At 35.3% G+C, this 22,737-nt stretch overlaps 1 protein-coding gene and 1 long non-coding RNA gene across 4 annotated transcripts in view; one reads left to right on the forward strand and one right to left on the reverse strand.

Moving 5' to 3' along the window:
• Window positions 1–22,737, forward strand: part of ZNF654 (zinc finger protein 654) — an 84,769-nt gene that overhangs the window by 24,558 nt on the left and 37,474 nt on the right. For 2 of the 3 annotated variants that reach the window (XM_037130691.2, XM_037130690.2), the window contains exons 2-3: window positions 7,132–7,277; window positions 22,288–22,369. In XM_037130691.2, coding sequence (XP_036986586.2) covers window positions 7,132–7,277; window positions 22,288–22,369 — 228 coding nt within the window. Of the gene's footprint in view, window positions 1–7,131; window positions 7,278–22,287; window positions 22,370–22,737 lie in introns of those variants that run through there. The other variant, XM_037130696.2, reaches the window with a different exon arrangement.
• LOC119038281 (uncharacterized) overlaps window positions 283–22,737 on the reverse strand; it is a 62,195-nt gene continuing 39,740 nt past the window's right edge. Inside the window, exon 3 of the long non-coding RNA XR_005080392.2 lies at window positions 283–789. This is a non-coding gene — a long non-coding RNA (uncharacterized LOC119038281). The remainder of the gene's footprint in view (window positions 790–22,737) is intronic.

The following is a 22,737-nucleotide window of genomic DNA, read 5'->3' on the forward strand; positions in this document are numbered from 1 at the left end:
TTTTGGGGGGTTGCCCCTCATATGTATAGTAGCTACATTACAAATTAATAATTATACTGAATGGAACAGAGGAAAAAACTAAATGTTTATTAAAATACTTATTTTAAATATTTAGAAAACTAGCAAACTTACCATATTTTGACGTGTATAATGTGTACTTCATTGTCCAGATTTTTGAGGGGAAAAATAAAGATGTGCAGTATTGTACATGGGTAGTACTAATTCTGTATGTATGTAAATGTTTTTAATTCTTTTATTTATGCTTATGCATTAGAAGTTTAACTCTAGAAAGCAGTAATGATATCTATATGGGAAATAATACCCTGGAAATGATAATTGGTTTTGTTGAATTGATGATGAACTTGCAATGAAAACAGTTTAGGCTAATGATTCAATGAAATGAAACAAAGTGATGTATTGTTATCCACTTGGTAAGATAGGTGATGCCGACTTTATTACCATAAGGTGAACAGCACAACATTCCTCTCTGTACATTTTAGGTGGGAGAAATTATTGAAAAATCCCTTGGAAAATGTCAAAACAGTTTTCATACACTGTAAGCTTTAAACTAAAAGTTATTAAATATGCTAAAAAAGCATGAGAACATAGCTGCCGAGAGACACTTTGAACCTCTTCCCACAGAGAGTGCCATCTGATTGTGAAGGCAATGGGAAGAAAAGCTTCTTCAGATGCCTGGACAGAAGGCAATTTAAGGGAAATCTCCCAAGTGGCCAGAGGTAGAGCAGGAGGTGTAGACCTGGATTCTGGAGCAGCGTCACACTGGGATGTCTGTTTCAACCAAGACAATACAAGAAGGTAAAAAGATTGTACAATAAAAAAACATTGATGATTTCTCATGGACACCTAAGTGGTGCTTTAACTTTATGAAGAGAAAAAGTTCGAGCATGAGAATATGAACAAAACTTGCCCCAAAACTTCCAGGAGCCTATGAGAATCAAGTTTTAGAATTTCATTCTTATGTTATTAATCTTCTAAAGACTTACAGCTTTGAGCTCTCTCAAAACACCAATGTGGATGAGGTCCCACTCATATTTGATGTGCCATCCAACAGAACCGTGGACATCAAAAGAGCAAAGACCATGGCTGTTAAAGCTAGTCATAAGAAAACACATTTCACTATTATTCTAGCCTGTTATGCAGATAGGACAAAGCTCCACCTATGACCATCTTTAACAGAAAAAACATTTCAGAAAGAAAAGATTCCAAGTGGAGTTACTGCCTACACGAATGAAAAGGATAGATGAATGAAAGAGGCATGAAAATCTGGTTTAACAAAGTCTGGCCATGAAGGCCTGGAGAATTACTTAAAAATCTAGCTTTGCTTATTTTTGATCACTTCAAAGCCCGTGTTACACAGAGTGCTAAAGGAATTGCAGGAGACTTGAAAAACCACTTGCTGTGACACCTAGTGGGCCAGCCAGCCAACTGCAACCTCCTGATGTGCCAGTATGCAAGCCATTTAAGGTCCTGATGAACAAAGAGTGGATGCAGTCAGCTGGTAATGATTTAACACCTACAGGCAGGATCAAGAAAGAATCCATCGCTAAGGTTTGTGATTGGATCCGAAGATTGTGGAACGATGTCAAGAAAGAAGTGGTTGTGAGATAGTTTAAAAAATTCTGCATCAATAATGCTGTAGATGGAACTGAGGATGATGCAGCTTACTGGGATGAGGAAAATGACTCTTCAGAAGACAACAGTAAGGTAGAAATTAAAGATGATACTTCTGATATTGACAGTGATGAAGAGTTCTTGGCCTTCTATGATGTGCTTATATTGTAAATTAGTTACTGGTACATAAAATTTCTTGTACCATAATTTTTTCAAAAATAAAAGCTAAAATTAATTTATAATAACAGAAGACAAGTATCTAAATATGATTAAATAAAAAATTGAATTAAAAAATTAAAATGAAAGATTTTTTCCTGAAAGTTTTGGTCAGAAACATGGGTGCACATTATACATGGGAGCACAATATACATGGCAAGATATGATACTCAGTGCATAGATTATATTAATCTTTTTTCAGCAGATTTATATAGGAATTATTGTAGACATTTTTTAAATCTCTTATAATGAAAGATAATAGTAATGTGTCTTCTGGTTTGTTATTTAGATCTGGAAGGTGGATGGATTCCCTGTATATAAAAAAGCAATCAAATTAACAGTGAACAGCCTACTAATACCTGGGGGCTGTGAGGTGTCTGAAACTTTGAAAGCTGATGAGAGTGGGAGACTCAGGGATGAAATGACAGAGTTGTGAAGAGCCAACTAATAGAAATAAAGTCATGTTTGATAGTATGTTGATGATCTAGTCTAATATTATGTGGATTTAAAAATTAAGAGGATTGTGTTTGCTTAGTGATTAATTTATGTTTGGTAATCTTTGTTATATTAGAAAAAGGTAAGAAACAAATAACCATATTTTAGTTAATCAGTTTATGTGATATTTTGGGGGATTCTCAAACTGCTACATTTGTATTGTTTTCATACATTTGTAGGTTGCCATAAGAAAACAACACAGATTTGGTGCCTTGAACAACAGTATTTTCTCACAGTTCTGGTGGCTGGAAGTTTGAGATCAGGGTGCCAGTGGGGTTCTAGTGAAGACTCTCTTCCTTGCTTATAGATAGCCAACTTCTCTGTGGGTCTTACCATGGCCTTTCCTGTGTGCAAACATGTGGAGAGATGAAGAGAGATCCCTTTTCTGCTTCTTATAAGGCCCACGGTTCTCTCTGATTAGAACCCCTTTCTTATTACATCATTTAACATTACCTATTTTCTAAAAGCCCTATCCCCAAATATAGTTACATTGGGGATTAATACTTCAACACATGAATTTTAGGGAGACACATTGCAGTCCATACTAATTTGGATCATGTACGTTAATATTCCTAAATAATGAATGTGATTTTAACTTAATAGGTTTACATTAAGTGTGTGTTTTGACAATTTTTTGACAGAATCTGTGTTCATTCTCAAAATAATTTGCCATGTAAATTAAGATATAACAGTATATAGTATTTACTGTATTCCTTATAGAGCAGGGTATATGCTTCTATAAATGAGAGTGCTGAGAAAGTGCTGTAGGATCATTGAAATCTTACAGCATCTTTCTTTGGCAGTAGCTCTGCTCTTCTATTCAGCTCCCCTTATGTCATGGCATATGTTTGGCTTTGGCCGTAACTTCTTTTAGCAGTATTCATACAGTTTCTATAATTTATAGTAAATTGCATTGCAGTAACATTTGTTACGTCCTTCAAAATGGCGCAGGGAGGTTTCTACCAGTCCCTAATGGACTGCTGCTCTTTTTTTTTTTTTTTTTAAGATTTTATTTATTTATCTTTAGAGGGGAAGGGAAGGAGAGAGGGAGAGAAACATCAATGTATGGTTGCTTTTTCCTGCGTCCCCTGCTGGGAACTGGCCTGCAACCCAGGCATGTGCCCTGACTGGTAATTGAACCACGATTGTCTGGTTTGCAGGCCCACCCCCAGTCCACCGAGCTACACCAGACAGGGACTGGACTGCTGCTCTTTTTTAAAAAATATATTTTATTGATTATGCTATTACAGTTGTCCCATTTTTTCCCCCTTTATTCCCCTCCACCCTGCACTTCCCCTCCCTCCTACATTCCCCCACTTTAGTTCATGTCCATGGGTTGTACAAATAAGTTCTTTGGCTTCTACATTTCCTATACTATTCTTAACCTCCCCCTGTTTATTTTCTGCCTACCATATCTGCTACTTATTCTCTGTACCTTCCCCCCTCTCCTGCTGATAACCCTCCATGTGATCTCCATTTCTGTGGTTCTGTTCTTGTTCTAGTTGTTTGCGTAGTTGTTTTTTTTTCTTTTAGGTTCCATTGTTAATAGCTATGAGTTTGTTGTCATTTTAATGTTCATATTTTTTATCTTCTTTTTCTTAGATAAGTCCTTTTAACATTTCATATAATATGGGCTTGGGTGATGATGAACTCCTTTAACTTGACCTTATCTGGGAAGCACTTTATCTGTACTTCCATTCTAAATGATAGCTTTGCTGGATGGAGTAATCTTGGATATAGGTCCTTGCCTTTCATGATTTGGAATACTTATTTCCAGCCTCTTCTTGTCTGCAAGGTTTATTTTGAGAAATCAACTGATAGTCTAATGGGAACTCCTTTGTAGGAAATTCTCTCTTTTTCTCTTGCTGTTTTTAAGATTCTCTCCTTATCTTTAATCTTAGCTAATGTAATGATGATGTGCCTTCTTGATCCTTTGTTTCTTAGACCATTTTCTTGGAAAACTTAGAACTATAATAATAGTTGATTTTAAAGGTCCAGGTAAGTACTATTCTTTGTTTGCAGCAACTTTAGCATTCTGAACATTATGTTAAGACTGCTACTTATTAGAATACAAAAGAAAAAGAAATATGGAAGACGTGTTACACTGTGGCCAGCTAGAACACATTCACATTATTATATTATTAGCTCTCATTAGCCAAACGTTTATAATAGCTCATATAACACAGGAGAAAAAATTCAAAGCAAAAGTGCAATGTAATGTGTATTGTATTACATATGTTGAGGGGAAAAATGTAAAGGAGAAATGGTGTTACAGCCATGACATTAAACAGTGGAAAGACAATATGTAAATTTCATCCTATTTTGTTCATGTCTCTTCAAGCATATTGTGGCAAACATTGGAAGTGTTGCCTACAAGGATTATTATTGTGTTAGATTTAGGATCAACTAGATCAGACAGGTTATTACTAGCTAAATGTTGGTAAATGAAAGAAGCTGTAATGAGAATTGAAGCTGAAAAAAAGTAGAAAGCTTCTCTTCTAAGGAGATAAACCCAGCCCATAAATAGAAAGTGAATAAGGTTGTAAGTAGATAAGAATTAGGGCAAACTATTTGATACTGGGGACAGGAAAAATGTGAGACTGGCAGGTGCCTATTTTTTATGTGGTACAAATACAGTATTGTTGTGGCCAAAAAGAGGCAGTAAAGGTGGTCAAACCTTTCAGGAAAGAGAAAATTTAAAGCTAGAGAATCACTGTTTTTCTAACATTCTTTTTTGCCTCTGGTGCTTTAGAAAAGTCTGCTCTCCTTGGGGTCATAGTTAGTAGTAGTTTTTACTTTCCAGCTAGTAAGGACTACAAAATTTGGAAGTGATACATGTTCACAGAGATGATACCTTCTAGCTTTCTTTTTTATCCAGCACGGTCCTGGAAACATTGGAGACATGTGCTAGCTACCTGCTATTGCAATTTGGAATTGTCAAAGAACTATGAAGGGTCTGAGAGTTTATCTAAGCCTGCCGTAGTTTCATGGATGTTGGTAGAAGACATGAAACTCCTTGCTGAGAGCTAAAGGACTTTATTTCTCATAGCACAGCAAGCAGCATTAGGTTCATGTTTACGGTGGTTCTCCCGGGTCCCTCAAGTCTCACAAAGGTGTTGTACATGGGTCAGTTGGATCCTGTACTCAAAGTAGGTTTTTGTCACAGCTGAGAAACCCCAAGCTTAGGGAACCTTGATTTTTTTATAGTAGTCTGAAAGCATATCTGCCTGACCTTTGCTCCATAGGGAAATAACATCATGATTATACTAGACAGTAAACAGGCTCACTGGTCTGGAGGTAGATACCATCTCTATTTTTCAAGGTCATTTTCTATAAATATATATGAGAAAGATACAGGCTGTCAGAGCCTCTTTTTGAAAATTGCAGGAATACAGACACCCATGGAAAATTGTCTCCCAACAGGAAGTGGTTAGTATGAAAAGTCATTGAGGTCTGAGTGTTCTTGGATTTTTTATTCTATACTAGTTTTTTGAGCTTTTAAGTCAGAGTTGGAAAACTTTCTGTAAAGGGGCAGATAATTAAATGTTTTAGGCTTTGTGAGCCATATAATTTCTGTCACAACTATTGAACTTGGCTTGTTATGTCAGGAAGGCAGACACAGGTAAAACATAAATGAGTGAACCTGGATGTGTTTCAGTAAGACTTCACAGACATTGAAATTTGAATTTCTCATGATTTTCACACATCAAAATATATATACTTTAAAGATTTTATTTATTTTTAGAGGGGAAGGGAAGGAGAGAAGGAGAGAAATATTCATGTATGGTTACCTCTCGTGCGTTCCCTGCTGGGAACTGGCCTGCAACCCAGGCATGTGCCCTGACTGGGAATCGAGCCTCAATCCTTTGGTTCGCAGGCCCTCACTCAATCCACTGAGCTACACCAGCCAGGGCCAAAAACAATTTTTTTAACCATTGAAAAAAATAACATCCATTTTTAGCTTGTGGGTTTTACAAAAATAGGTTGCAGGCCAAATTTGGCTTGTTTGTCATAGTTTGCCAACCCGTTTTATATGATAAATTAAAAAAAATATAATACATTGTTTAATACAGCAGTCTTGCATTTGAATTAATGTTTTTATATAGATTTATAGATATATGGTCAATATTTTATAGTAATTGATAGTTCTAAAATATGTTCTCATAAATTATCCCAGTTTAACTTCAGAGTAGGCATGCGAGATAAGCATCAGTATCTCCATTTTATGGTGAGAAAAGTATGCATAGAGAAAGTAGGAGACCTACCCAATGACAGAGACAAGACTGATTATATTCTGGACTTTTTCTCCATATGCTATAGTTTCAACTTTAATAATCAGCACATCATGTCACTATATCTTTAATATCCATTTCTTGCCAGAAAGCTTAGAGTTCAGTTTTACAAATAAAAATAATAATGCATACTCATTTCTACTTTTCTATATTACTATATCCTAATGCTAGTTATTGTAATATTAAAAGGCAATTTGATGAAAGGAGGTGAAGCTAAATATAGGAGGTGAAGAGTATGTGTTACAAAGTTCGGTAAAGACTTGGCAGCTGAATAGTATAGTCATTCATATAATATAGTTCTTTTTAACATTTTCAAAGATAATCATTATTTTTAGATGTATACCATGAAAATTATACACTAAGGACCTCACCCATATCCCTTGTATTTGTGCTTAGCTAATACTTTAATTTATCTAACAAGTTTTATTCAAATTTTTAAAGTGGAGATGGTGAGAATATTTTCTATAATGCACTCTTTGGATTGCTTCCCTATCAGGTGGTTGAAGATTATGCTGGAAGATGGCAGGTCCCTTTGCCACAGCTTCAAGTTCTTCAGACTGCCCTTTGCTGTTTTACATCAGCCAGTGCATCATTCCCGGATGAATGTGAGCACGTACAGTATGTTTTGAGTAGTCTTGCTTTGTAAGTACTCTTTAAAAATATTATAAAAATATTATCACGATATAATTGAAAATTTTTATTATTTTCTTTGGGGAAGGCACCTTTCATAAAATCTTCTTTCCAAAAGAAATGAACATTTTTTCATTTAAGTATTTATGTTTAATTGTGAACATTTAATCACAATTTTACTTTTAGTGCCAAAGTTAAAGGGAATTATAATATACATTCTCAGGGTCACTACCAGCATTTCCCTTCTTAATTCCCTGGATTGTTTTGGCAAGCTGTAATGGTAAGTCTCAGAATATAGCAATGAAGGCCTCCATGATTAGCAGAGGGACCTTAAAGGAAAACTCTTGGTTTTTAAAAAACACTTGTAGAAAGTGTTTTGAGTTAAATATCACAGACTTCTGACTAAGTTGGAGGCCTAGGTAAACATGCTTCGCCTCCTCACACAACTACAGTAAATTACAAACAGATATCAACAAAATTAACACCCAGAGCCGTCAGAAAATCAAGCTGTATGGCAGTTGGACAACCAGGGATTTAAAGAAACCACATTCATCCAGAGAGGTAGAGGGCTGGAGATGTAGAGATGAGTGGAGAAGGGTGGAGACCCAGTGTGTTGTGTAGAGGTGGGGGAATGAGCGGTCAGTCACATTTTCTCATTTGGTAAATAAAAACCGGGAGGGATACCTAAGAGTGAAGGATCTCACACCCAGGCCAGACCACACAGCCCAGGGTTCCAGAGACTGGATGATAAATCCCCATAATTTCTGGCTGTAAAAACTAGTGAGGATTGGGGCGGCAGATGAAACTGCCCGATTTTTAGGATACTCTGAAAGGATCTGCACAGAGTTAGAACTTATACATATCCACTGCCTCTGGGATTCAGCACCAGGATATCAGCTCGAAGGGCACCAGTAACAAATAGGGAGTAAGTAAAGTAACTAGAAACTGGGTGTGTGCTGGGCAAACCTCTGGAAGCCAGGTGACAACACTGTCCATCCTCTGAGTCCTCCCCCCACACAGCAACAAAGTGGTGAACTGGGTTGCCCCACTCTGGCAATTACCTAAGGCTCAGCCCCAAACATCATACAAGTGCCCTTTCTATAATATGCCATGCTACTAAGACACAGAGTCAAAGCAGCTCTACCTAATACACAAGGATAATGTGAAATTGAAGAGAGAAAGAAATATGGCCCCCCAAAAAGAACAAAACCCCAGCAAAAGAACTAAATGAAATGGAGATATCCAACCTAACAGATGCAGAGTTCAAAACACTGGTTGTCAGGATGCTGAAAGAACTCATTGAGTAAGGCAACAGCATAAAAAAAGACTCGGGCAGAAATGAAGATTAAACTAATGAAATAAAAAAATTTCTACAAGGAACCAACTGTGGAGGGGATGATGCCCAGAATTCAAATGAACTATTTGGAACATAAGGAAGAAAAAGGCATTCAATCAGAACATCAAGAAGAAAAAAGAATTCAAAAAAACAAGAATAGGATAAGGAGCCCCTGGGACATCTTCAAATATACCAATGTCTGAATCATAGGGATGCCAGAAGAAGAAGAGGAAGAGTGGGTAACTGGAAATCTATTTGGAAAAATATTGAAAGAAAACGTCCCTAATTTGGAAATAGACATGCAAGTCCAGGAAGCACAGAGAGTCCCAATCAAGTTGGACCCAAAGGCGACCACTCCAAGACACGTCATAATTAATATGCCAAAGGTTAAAGATAAAGAATCTTAAAAGCAGCAAGAGAAAAGGAGAGAGTTATTTACAGGGGAGTTCCCCTAAGACTTTCAGCTGATTTCTCAAATGAAACTTTGCGGGCTAGAAGGGACTGGCAAGAATTATTCAAAGTGATGAAAAGCAAGGACTTACAACCTAGATTACTCCATCCAGCAAGGCTATCATTAGAACTGAAGGGCAGATAAAGTGCTTCCCAGACAAGGTAAAGCTAAAGGAGTTCATCATCACCAAGCCATTATTATATGAACTGTTATCGAGACTTAATTTAAGTAAAAGAAGATGACCAAAACTGTGAACATTAAAATGACAACAAACTCAAAACTATCAGCAACTGAATCTAAAAAAAACCCTAAGCAAACAAGCAAAACAAACAGAATCTTAGATATGGAGATCACATGGAGGGTTATCAGCTGGGAGGTGTATGGGGGAGAATGGGGAAAAGGGTGCAGGGAATAAGAAGCATCACAGGTAGGTACAGATTAGGGGGGTGTTAAGAATAGTATAGGACATGGAGAAGCCAAATATTTATATGCATGACCCATGCATGTGAACTAAGGTGGGGATTGCTGGAGGGAATGGGGCTATTGTTCAGAGGAGGCAAAGGGGGAAGTATTGGAACAACTGTAATAGCATAATCCACAAAATATATTTTTAAAAAAGTAAAGATCACAGACTTATGTTTATCCTTTTTACCCTCCTACTGTAGCACCCTACACTGGAAAATTATAGTGAAGAATTAAGAGACAGAAGTACAGTGAAAAGAAAAGTTATCAGTGAATGAAAGATTTCAACAATTTTCTGAGCGACAGAAAATAGGCTGCGTTCAAACATGGCAGAGCAAGTCACAAATTAATTTGATTTTTCTGTGTGTGGTTTTTGTGCCTCAAATTGCATTTACATTACAGTGGTGGGTTTTGATATTATCAACATTACAAAATAGAAAATATGAGTATGTCTCATAGGATAAATATTTTCTGAAATGCTTATTTTTTAATTTATTTTTATATCCAGTCATGTGTCAAATAATGACTTTTGGCCAATGATAGACTGCATGTACAATGGTGGTCCCATACATTATAATGGAGCTGAAAAATCCCTATTGCCTACTGACATAGTCATCATAATGTCTTAGTGTAAAAGTTTCAAAATTCACCAAGGCTGTGATTGAGCTGGCAAATAACTTTAACCAGGGTGTGGATGAGAATGATAATGAGGAATTCTAAGAGGTGATTCCTGAAGAAGTGAATAATGTGGATTTGCTGGAACTGGAACAGGAATGTATAGATAAAGAAAAGCAAAGAGAAAAGGAAACTCCAAAAGAAAATCGATAGTTCAGGGTTAGCAAAAGCTTTTCAAGATCTTATCAGGCACCTTAAAACATTTAAAAGCTGAACTCCAACACTGAAAGGTTTTCATTAATAGAAAGGAATGTTCATGGTGCATTATTTGCATACAAGACAGTCTATGAGGAGAAAAAGAAACATACCAAACAAACTACCATGGACATATTTCATCTCCCATCCAAGTACTAACCAGGCCCAAGCCTGCTTATTAGCTTCTGAGATTAGACAAGATTGGGTGCATTTAGGGTGGTATGGCTGTAGACCCATGGATATATTTCAGAAAGCAGTAAGATGTCAAGAAGAGACACACAGGTCCTTCGTGATGTATTCCAGAAAAAGACATTGTTATCACAGGAAAATAAAGCTCCATGTGTGTTATTGGCCCTGAATACCTTCCAGTGGGATAAGATGTATCAGTGAAAGACAGTGGTGTTGATGACCTGACCCTGTTTAGGCCTAGGGTAAATGTTTGTGTGTTAGTTTTAAACAAAAAATGTGTAAATAGTAAAAAATAAAAATAGAAAAAATCTTGTGGAATAAGAATATAAAGAAAAATATTTTTGTACATGTTTTTTAAGTGAAATATATTTATAAGAATTAAAAACTAAGTAAGTTTATAAAGTAAAGATATTATATTAAACTCAGGTTAATTTATGATTTAAAAGAAGAACATTCTTTTATAAATTTAGAGTAGCCTAAATGGACAGTGTTTATTAAAAAGTCTACAATAATGTACACTAATGTCTTAGGACTTCAAGTTCACTCACTACTCACCCACACACCCACACAACTTCCAGTCCTAGAAGTTTTATTCATATTAAGTATTCTGTGCAGGTATTCCAGTTTTTATCCTTTCTGCTGTCCCTTTTCTGTTTTAGGTATGTTTAAATACACAAATAGTTATAGTTGCTTGCAGTATTCACTACAGTAACATGCTGCACAGGATTGCAGTACAGAAGTAGAAACAGCTGGCTATATCTTATAACCTAGGTGTGCAGTGGGCTATACCATCTAGGTTTGTGTAAGTGTACTCTATGATGTCCACACAATGTCAAAATCATATGTCGACACAGTTCTCAGAATGTATTCCTGTTGTTAAGCAACTGTACAGCAACTCATGACTTCTTTGTAAAACACTTCTTAAAAACTGCTGGTAGCAATTAAAATAATTTGTCCTCTACCTTATTCAAGAGGAGGAAGTCATCTGTCCTTCAGCCCTACCCCCAGAAGCCCAGAGAGGTATAGAATTTGAACATGCAAGGCATGAAATAGAAGTAGGAATGAGATATTTTGGAAGTATGCAGATTAAAGCATTAACAGCAGTTTTTCCATACAGAGCAATCACCAGGCCTTAGTGTAGGGTGGAAAATGGTATTGCTATTCCTTTTTAAAAATATTCTGGCCATTCTATCTCTTTGAGAGAGTTAGCTGGTAATTATCCTAAAGAAAACTCACCAGTACCAAACCTACAACCCCTTCGGTTAGTAGACATGCATAATGGGTATTAAGCATGTCTCCTTAATGGGTATTAATGGGTATTATTCAGGAATCCTCAGACACACATGAGGAATGCTTTAACATGAAAAAATACAATGAAAACAATAAAAAATTCTGGAAGAAATAGTGTTAATTTTGAAAACAGTAAAATTAAAAGAAATAGAATGTCTATAATTAGTATTATCAGAGAGAATTGAGACGATATATTTAATGTTAAAACATCAACATACCATGCTGAAGGGAATAATGAGATACCAACATGAGTTTCTGGAAATTAAGAAAATATAATTGTTAAACTTTAAAGTTCTGTAGGAAGGTAGAAGGTAAAAATTGAAGAAATAATGCAGAATATAAATTAAAACCCAAGAGAAGGAATGTGTTTTTTAAAAAATGATAATGGTAGCTCCATGTAGGAGATTTGTTATTTAAATAGTTGGAGTTCCAGAAAAGAACTTAGAGGAAATAAATACATTGGAGGAAATTTTCTAAGACATACTCATAATAAAAGAATTTCCTAGAATTGAAAGTCATGAATTTCTAGGCTGAAAGAAACTAACAGGTACTCAGCAGAATTAATGTGAAAGATACTCAGTGAAATACATCATATTCCAATTTCAAAATATCAAAAATGAAAAATGGTCCTGAATAGTGGCTAATTTGGTTGGGCATCATCCCCTAAAACGAAAAGTTGCTGGTTCTATTCCCCATTCAGGGCACATGCCTGGGTGTCTGTTGGGTCCCTTGTTGAGGCATGAACAAGAGCAACCAGTTAATGATTCTCTTCACATCAATGTTTCTCTCCCTCTCTTTCTCCCTCCCTTCCCCTCTCTAAACTAAAAAATAAAATTTAAAAGAATGAAAAACAGATCTGAACACCTGTAGAGGAAAAACTATGTCATCTAGAAAAGAACAAATATCAGATTGATATCAGTCTTCATACAACCAGAAGTGGATGGTAGAAAATAATTAGTATCTTTAGAGATTTGAGGAGAAATTATTTTTAATGTAGCATTTTATACTCATTCAAACTATCAGTTAAGTGTGAAAGCAGAAATAATATTACCAGGCATGTAAGGACCTTGAAGATTGACTTGTCCCCACATACTGTTTTGGGAAGTTTTTCGAGAATGTGCTCTAGATGAGGATATAAAAAGACCAAATGACAGTGAATCTAGCAAACAGAGGCATTTACTTAAGATAGAGGGAAAAGGAGGGAAACGATGTTCCAGGATCACTGCCAAATAATAGCTCTTATGGATATGTCACCTCCAAGAGGGAAATATCCAGTAGAAATTGAGATATGGGACTAACTTTGAGAATTTGGAGCCATTTAAGGTAGTGAAAAAGTAGACAAGGCAAAGGAATTAAAAAGGTAATTAGACACTCCAGGAAAATTAAGAATGATCTGAATAGGAAAGGACACATAGTCATAGCAAACTACTTAGATGTGTACTAAATGTTATTTCTATTTTCTTTCTTATCCTCACCCAAGGCTGTTTTTTCATTACTTTTTAGGGAGAGAGGGAGAGAAAGAAACATTGATGTGAGAGAGAACCATCAATTGGTTGCCTCCCTCATATTCTCAGACAGGGGATCATATGTACCTGAGCTAGGGAATCAAACCTGAAACCTAGGTATGTGGACTGACTGGACATTAAACCTGCAATCCTTCAGTTACAGGACAACACTCCAACCAACTGAGTCATGCCTTCCAAAGTTTTACGTAGTTTTCTTAATGTAAATGATGTTTATTGACTTTAAACTTTCGAAGTACAAAATAATTATTGAATAGAGGGAAACTATTAACTTTTCAATATAAGAATATAATGGAAGTTGTGAGTTGAAAGTGAAGGACAGAGCACTAGTATCCTTCCTTTAATTTTTATTTTATAAAATGGTATGCTAGTAGTACATGAAGCTGTAAATAAATGTGCTAGTAAAGTTACAAAGATATATAATAGGTAAAGATAATAAATAAATAAATAACTATTGGGAAAGTAGAATTGATTGTGTGAGGAATTAAATTCTCCCAGAGCGGGGAGTCAAGAGATAATATTTAAAATTGATAAATCAAAAAAAACCCACCAAAACTTATTATCAACAGCTATTAAAAATATTGAAAGTTGTTGATTCTGGAGCATTAGACTAGTGAAGGAGGGTTGAAGCCTTTATATACATATAGCATTTCCAAATCTTGAAGATGTGTTAATTTCATATATACAAACTATATGTTTGTTTTATTTATATATAATTGAAAAGAATGTATGTACATTATGATTCTTTACAGGATTACTTGTATATACTTAAAATTGTAGGGGCAACTCAGTGAGATGATGGATATGTTAACCTCCTTGATTGTCACTATCTTACATATATCAAAAGTCAGATTGTATACTTTAAATAATATAATTTCTATTGGTCAGTTATATGCCAGTTATATGCTGAAAAAACTGGAGAGAAGGAGCATTTAGAATATTATGTTACTTAGGTTTATAGCAGTGAGACAGTTAATAAAACTATAATGTTTTTATATTTAGTTTATTAAGGCTAAATGAACATGGAACTAATAGGACTTTTAGGTTATAAATGACAAATCTTAGTCAATCTAGTTTAAGCCAAAAAATAAAAAATGGGAGGGAGGTGGAATTCATTAGATGACTAAACTATGGAAAAGCAAGGTCTAGAACTAGTTTCAGTATTTTCTTTTTTATTGTTTATTGTTGCTATTTTTTAAAATATATTTTATTCCTTATGCTATTAGTTGTCCCAATTTATTCCCCTTTGCCTCCCTCTATCTGGTACCCCCTTTCACTCTGGCAATCACTACACTTAGTTCACGCCGATGGGTCATGTGTGTAAATTCCTTGGCTACTCCATTTCCTTCACTAATCTTAACATCCCCCTGTCTATTCTGTAATTACCAATTTGTAATTTTAATCCCTGTACCTTCTCCCCCTTTTAAATGATAACCCTCCAAATGACTGCCATATCTATAATTCTGTTTCTGTTTTGTCTGCTTTGTTTACTAGATTCTATTTTTTATAGTTGTGAATTTATTGCCATTTTCTTAAAGATTTTATTTATCTTTAAAGGGGAAGGGAAGGAGAGAGGGAGAGAAATATCAATGTATGGTTGCCTCTTGTGTGTCCCCTGCTGGGAACTGACCTGTAACCCAGGCATGTGTCCTGACTGGGAATCGAACCGCGATACTCTGGTTTGCAGGCCCGCGCTCCATCCATCGAGCTACACCAGCCAGGGCAATTGCCATTTTAATGTTCATAGTTTTTGATCTTTTAGGGTTTTTTCCAGTCAGGGTTTTTTTTTTTTGTGGAGTTTTGTTCTGTTCTTTCATTTGGGCCATATTTCTTTGTCTCCTCAATTTGACTCCCTGCTTTGACTCCCTGTCTTAGTAGTGTGGCCTGTCGTAGAAAAAGCACTCAGTAAATTGGATGGGGAGGAGCCTTAGGTAATTGCCAGGGAGGGAGGGAGGGGCAACCTGTGTGAACCAGATTGATGGAGTCTCAGGTATGGTATCACTGCGCTGTGGCTCTGTGGCTCTGTGGCTCTGTGGCTCTGTGTGGGGGATGGCTCAGAAAGGGGACTATGGCCACGGCTTGGCCTCTGGAGTTTTGTCTGGGAGGTAGCTGTCTTCTGGATCTCACCATGACACCAGACACTGGTGACCTTTCAGCTGAAGTTCAGAGGAATTGAGTCTGCTTAAGTCCTAAGTCAGTTGTGGTCCCTTTAAGAGAGACTCCAGAGAGTCCTACAGTTTGTTTTGCTGCCTCAGTCCTCGCTGGTTTTCACAGCCAGAGTTATATGGACTTGCCTTCCTGGCACTGGAACCCTGGGTAGAGTGATCTGGTATGGGGCTGGGATCCTTCGATCTCAAGGTATTCCTCCTGATTTTTATCCACTACACGTGAATGTGGGACTGTCTGTTCTGCTCCTTTGCCCCTCCTACTTTCCTACCTGTCTGGATGAATGTAACTTCTTTAGTTCCTTGGTTGTTGTACTTCCATACAGCTCAATTTTCTGACAATTCTTGGTGATGGTTGTTTTGTAGTTTAGTTGTAATTTTTGCTGTGGTTATGTGAGGAGGTTAGTTGTGTTTACCTATGCCTCCATGTAGTTTCATGATTTTCTGAATCCAGAGAATAAAATATCATTCTCCCTTTCCATCTTTCCCTAGGGACTTCATTCTCTCAGGACTGCTGATATTTATGCCATTAAGTGTAGTTTATTAACCAAGGGAGAAGAAACCCCCTCCTCATACCTCTAATCCCCAAAATATTTGAGGGACTTGGGCCCAGCCGAGGTTAAGTGCGCCCACTTCTTGGACTAATCACTGTTGAGGAGAGTATGGTAAAATGTTGGTTTTAGTCTGATGACAAGCCTGCACTAGGGGAAATGAGGATACTGTATTGGCAGCCATTGACAACCCTATCAGAACCATAGAAATGATGGAGGGATATATACTTCCTTCAAGAAGTTAGTAAGACAGTGGAAGAGAGCTAGGTAGAGTACAAGGACTATATTCATATTTTTATTTTGAAAGCTGTCAAAACAGTTGTTATTCTCTAGTGATTTTGGAGAGAAATAAGTGTTAATAGAAGTACATTGTTTTTAAGCAAGAAGCATTATACTTGTTACAGTATGTTGGATTTTCCCCCTTTTCTATATAATCTTTGTTAACTTTAGTGATATAATGTGAAAATGCTTTTAAGGCTTCCAAAAATATTTTTAAAATATTTGTCATTTGTTGACTTTTGTTTCTTTGCTTTTTAGATTTTTGTTACTATTGCTTATGAAAAGAATATTGTATTAAGCAGAAACAAATCAAAAGGTGATAGTCCTAGACAAAATAAATTATGTATCTTACTGGTTTGTCAAATAATGTTTCTTATAAAGAAAAGTTTCTGTATTATTTGAATTTACTTTAATAGGAAAGTTAATTGTATTTTTATTACTAGAAGAAAAATGTGGAAATAGCAAATGGTGGTATTAAAAGAGCAAGTCTGTAATTCTAGTTTATTTAAATAAGTAAATAAATAAGCCAGAAAATTCTTCCCACAGTTATTTCATAATCATTCATTCATTCATTCATTCTGCAAATCTCTGTGCTTGGTTTTAGGAATAAAATGGAATAGATAGTTTGCTCCTTATTCTGAAAGACTTTACAGAGCTAAAACATATTTAAGTGTCACATTATTATGTAATTATAATCATGAAAGAATTACAGAGTACAGTAAGAGTATAAGAGGGGACCTTATCTGGACTGGGAAGCTGTGGAAAATTTGCTGGGTGAGCTAACACTGGAGCTGAGCTCTGAAGGAATGAGAACAATAAATTAGATGAAGGAGCAGGAGAGCTACCCAGGGATGGCAAACAGTGTTCAAAGTACCTGGACAGAATGTCAGGATATTAATATATTTCATTATAATTCATATGTTTGTAGAATTGTTTATGATATATATCATATGTTTTTAATTTTTTAATCACTTGACATACTAAAAATTTATAGGTAAGCAAAAGGGTTAACTTGGTATCTGTAATACTCTGTATATAAATATATATGACATTCAGGTATGAAATATGTTAAACATGTTACTGTATTCTCTGATAGAAGAAGTAAAATCATCTCTATTTGCATATGACATTATATATAGAAACTCTAAAGAATCCACCAGAATACCCTTAGAACTAATAAACTCAGTCAAGTTTCAGAATATAAAATCAGTGTATAAAAATTATTTGCATTTCTCTACACTAATGACTCAAAAGAATTAAGAAAGCAATCATATTCATAATTTCATCAAAAATAAAATACCTAGGAATAAATTTCACCAAGGGTATGGAAGACCTAAACACTGAAAACTATAAGACACTGATAAAAAAAATTGAAGACACAAATAATTGAAGAGAAAAAAATGTTCATAAATTTGAAGAATTACTACTGTTAGAATGTCCATGCTACCCAAAGCAAACTACAGATTCATTGCACTCTCTATCAAAAATCCAATAGCATTTTTCACAGAATCATAACAAATAGTTTCTAAAATATGTGTGGAACCACAAAAGATCCTGAATAGCCAGGTAGTATTGAGAAATCTCGAACAAAGCTGGAGGCATCACTTTTCCTGATTTCAAACTGTATTACAAAGCTAACCAAAAGTGTATGATATTGGCCCATAGATCAGACAGATATGTAGATCAACAGAACAGAATAGAGAGCCCAGAAATAAACCCATGAATATATGGTCAATTAGAATACAACAAAGGAGCCAAGAATATGCAGTGGGGGATGGAGTTGGAAAAACTGGACAGCCACATTTAAAAGCATGAAACTGAACCACTGTTGTACCATACACAGAAATCAACTCAAGATGGATTAAAGACTTGAACATAAAACCTGAAACCATAAATCTAGAAGAAAACAGAGACCAAAGGCTCCTTAGACATCAGTCTTGGGGACGATTTCTTTCTTTTTTTTTTTACTTGACACCAAAGGCAAAGGCAACAAAAGCAAAAACACTAGTTGGACTGTATCAAACTAAAAAAAACTTGTACTATAAGGCTCTGGCTGGTATAGCATAGTGGATTGAGCGCGGGCCTGTGAACCAGGAACTGGGATCGCGGTTCAATTCCCAGTCAGGGCACATGCCTGGGTTGCAGGCCAGTTCCCAGCGGGGAATGCATGAGAGGCAACCATACATTGATATTTCTCTCCCTCTCTCCTTCCCTTCCCCTCTCTCTAACAATAAATAAATAAAATCTTTTAAAAAATTCCATTTTTAAAAAATAAAAAAACTTGTACTACAAAGGAAATCATTAGTCAAAATCAGAACAACAGTGAGGTATTACCTCACACCTGTTAGAATGTTTCCCCCCGCCAAAAAAGATAACAAAAATTGGCAAGGATGTAAAGACAAGGGTACCCCTGTGCACTGGTGGTAGTTGTGTAAAATAGTGTTTCTACTATAAAAACCAGTATGGATGTTCCATAAAGAATTAAAAAAAGAATTACCACATGTCATCCAGCAGTTCCATACCTGGGTATTTATCCAAAGGAAATGAAAACACTCGAAAAGATACTTGCACCTCTGTGTTCAGTGAAGCATTACTTACAATAGGTAAGACATGGAAAGCCTTCCATATGTCCAGTGATGGATGAATGGATAAAGAAAATGGAGGCACACACATATATATAATGGGATATTATCACTCATAAAAAAGAAGGAAATCCTAATATTTGTGACAATACAGATGGACTTTGAGGGCATTAGGCTAAGTGAAATAATTCAGAGAGAAAAATAATATATATGAAATCTAAACAAAATAAAACTCAGATATTCAGAACAGGTTGGTAGTTGCTGTAGTGAGGGTTGGGAGGTGGGCCAGATAGGTGAAGGTTGTCAAAAGGTACAACTTTCCAGTTATAAAATAAATAAGTCATTGGAATTTAATGTACAGCATGGTGACTATAGCTAAAAACATTGTATTGTACATTTGAAAGTTGTTAAGGGAGTAGATATTGACAATTCATATCATAAGAAGAAATAGTTGCGACTGTGTGGTGATGGGTATTAACTAGATTTGTTGTGAAGATAATTTTTCCAGTATATGGAAATATTAAATCATTATGTTGTATACCTTATTCTAATATAATGTTACATGTCAATGATAGCTCAATAGAAAAAAAATCCCATAGTATCAAGGCACCAAGACAAATTGACATATTTTTTAATATTTAATAATAATAAATATGGGACTTATGTTAGCTGTAGCCTATTGGTTATAATTTTCTTAAGCTATGATGTTCTGAAAAAATTTTCTGTTCTAATTTTGGAACATCGGGAGACCAAAAATAATTTTCTATTGGTGTTATAGGAAATGGTCATTGATAAATTTATTTTTGTTTCCTTTTCCATTTCCCTTTTGATTAAGATATATAGATTATTTCAATCAAGATCTAGTTAGGGAAATGTAAGTCATGCTAGATAATTCAGTGGAGGAAATTTAATTCATAGAACCTCTTTCAGAGTTGTTAGAAAATTGAAAGAACAGATAAGAAGAGGATGGTGAACCAGACTTAGCACTCTAGTAAGTTGCTTTTAGCCCTAGAAATGGAAGGATAAAGGAGAGAAGATGTATTGGTAGAGTCTAGAGACTAGAGATGGTTGATGAGGGAGAAGCACACTGATTTGTGTGAAAGGAGACCCTAGAAGAGATATAATAATTATGTCTAAGAGGACCCTTTAACCACAGATCAAGAAATTTATAGAACAACAAGCAGGATAATTTGTCACACACACACACCACACACACACATGTAGATAACCTGCATGCTTAACATTCAAACTCTGAAAATCACTGAGAAAATCTTGAAGGCTGCAAGAGTAAAAAGATATTACCTAATTTAGAAGACTAATGATAAATACAGAAGACACCTCAGGAACTATGAAGGACAAAACATTACAAATTGACATCTTTGAAGTCCTGAAACAATTAAGTCTCAATTTGAGAGGGAGAAACAAGCATGTTTTCAGGGAGGAGAAAACTGAAAGAATTTATTTCCAGAAGACCTGAACTGCAAAAAAAAAAAAGTGCCACAAACATGATGCTAGACAGAAAATCTACCCAGAGAAATGAAGAGAACTGGAAATGGTAAAACCTGAACCATACATATAAAATGGAATAGTCCTAACTTTTAGTCACTGAAACAACTGTCTAAAGCTGAGGTGGGCAAACATTTTTTTCAAGGGCCAGATATTTAGACTTGAGGACTGTAGAGTGTCTGCTGTAACCATACTACTGTTCTTGTAGCACTAAAGCAGCCATGGATAATATTATGTACATCAGTCTATTTCTCCACATCAGAGCCATCATAGAATCTATCAACATTTTTATTTTTATAAATATGAAGGAAAAATGGTATTTCATCTTCATAAAGTTTTACTTATTTAATTGATTAAAGTAGAACATCTTTTCATATTTGAAATGAAAATTCCCCTGCATTTCTTTTCTGTGAAGTGGTCTTTTCTCCCAGTGTTCTCCTGGGTTTTTGACACTATAAAGAATTACTTGTATAAGCTCTTTAATTAAGGAAATCAAAGATTCTTTCCCAGCGAATCATTTTGCTTTTGACTGCATTTATGGTTTGTGTCTGTTGACATTTAGTTAAATTTATAAAAATATCAGTTCCAGGAGTATAGTTGCTATGCTATGTTTAGAAGGGTCTTTGCAATTATTGTGTAATGCTTAGGTCTTTTACCCAATTTTTTAAATGATACAGTTTCATACTTATGTTTGCATGAAAAATTTCAGTCTTTATTAATGATTTTAATTAAAGGTAAAAGGTGTTCAGAAAAATACAGCTTTAGCTATTTCTAGTTGAGTATCTTCTACATTTCAAGAGTTTGAAGGATCTGCCATTTAGGATTGCAAAATAATATATAATATACTATACTTTTCCATGCTTTTGATTAGGAAATAAGTCATGTTTCTTCCTATACAAACTAATTAATGAATTATTAAAGGCACATAAAATACTTAGTAACATATTTTCCAAATAACTCATCTATTTTTTAACTTTTTTATTATTGTTCAAGTACAATTTTCTGCCTTTTCTCCTCACCCCTCTGCACCATCCCATCCCTCCCCATGTCCCTCCACTGTTTCCATCCCCCACCTTGTTGTTGTCCTTGTGTGCTTTATAATTGTTCCTGTGAACCCTTCACCCTTTCCCTCTGTAATCCCTTCCCCTCTGGTCATCACTGTGAACCTGTTCTCAATTTCAGTGTCTTTGGTTATATTTTGCAAATAACACATTTAAAAATGAGATTTGGGGCAGTCTGTCATAAGTGGGATAATGATAATTAAGGTAAGCCTAGAGTTTGGGGATCCATGTGTCATTAATCAGATACATAATTAGTGATATTGCTATAATATAAATGTTGGTGGAGAATTTCATGGTTCCTCTTTAATATATTTTTGTGTCAATTTATCCATTCCTTATATCCCTCTGAAAAAAATTAGATTTTGAATTTTTTCTAGGGTCCATTATACTAGGAGTATGTACTCATTTTAGATCATCTTCACACGTGTAGCCAAATTTTGGACACCTGGTATCCTGTTGTTTTTTTTCTTTTTTCTTTTTTTTTTTGCAGTGTGAACACAATAGGCATGAGTAATGTAATTATGCATTCTGTAGTTTTAGAACTTAAGTGCATTTCTTTGTATTTTCCTCGAAGATGCTTCTATTAAATTTTTACTGAATATGTAACATGAATCCTCAATGATCGGTGTGTTTCAAAACCAACTATTTTAAAACTAGATATCTGATAATACATAACTGTTATCTCTTGAGATTCTTTTAAATTGGGACAAAAAAGTCAAAGAAGCAATGAAAATTATCATTCACTTATTCTTCCTAGGAGTTTCTTTGAGTTGCTGCTGTTCTTCGGAAGAGATGAGTTTTATGAAGAACCCTTAAAGGATATTCTTGGATCATTTCAGGTAAAACAATTTAATACTTCACATTTTGTCTACATTAAAAGCAGGCCTTTATTCTCCCCTTAAAAATAGTATATTTGTTATTGTTTGGAATTTTTATATTTAACTAAGGTGGCGATGTTTAGGGTCCTGTTACACTAGTGGAGAAAGAGTGTTTCTTAAAATGAACTTTTAGCTGTATTTCTAAGCAATTTATGAATAGGATTCCGATTCTACATTTGCTACACCACAGCCTACTGTCACCACCAATGTAGACTTCTAAGCACATCCTGGACATATACTCATTTTTTATTGCTACAGGTTTTGGTTTCAAAATCCCATGTAGAGCTTGGCCCTTACCTAAACTAGACTCAGGCTGTCAGTTCCATGCA

The sequence above is a fragment of the Artibeus jamaicensis genome, unplaced genomic scaffold (genome assembly GCF_021234435.1).
Source record: "Artibeus jamaicensis isolate MK-2021 breed Jamaican fruit bat unplaced genomic scaffold, CSHL_Jam_final contig_3113, whole genome shotgun sequence".
Taxonomy (NCBI): domain Eukaryota; kingdom Metazoa; phylum Chordata; class Mammalia; order Chiroptera; family Phyllostomidae; genus Artibeus; species Artibeus jamaicensis.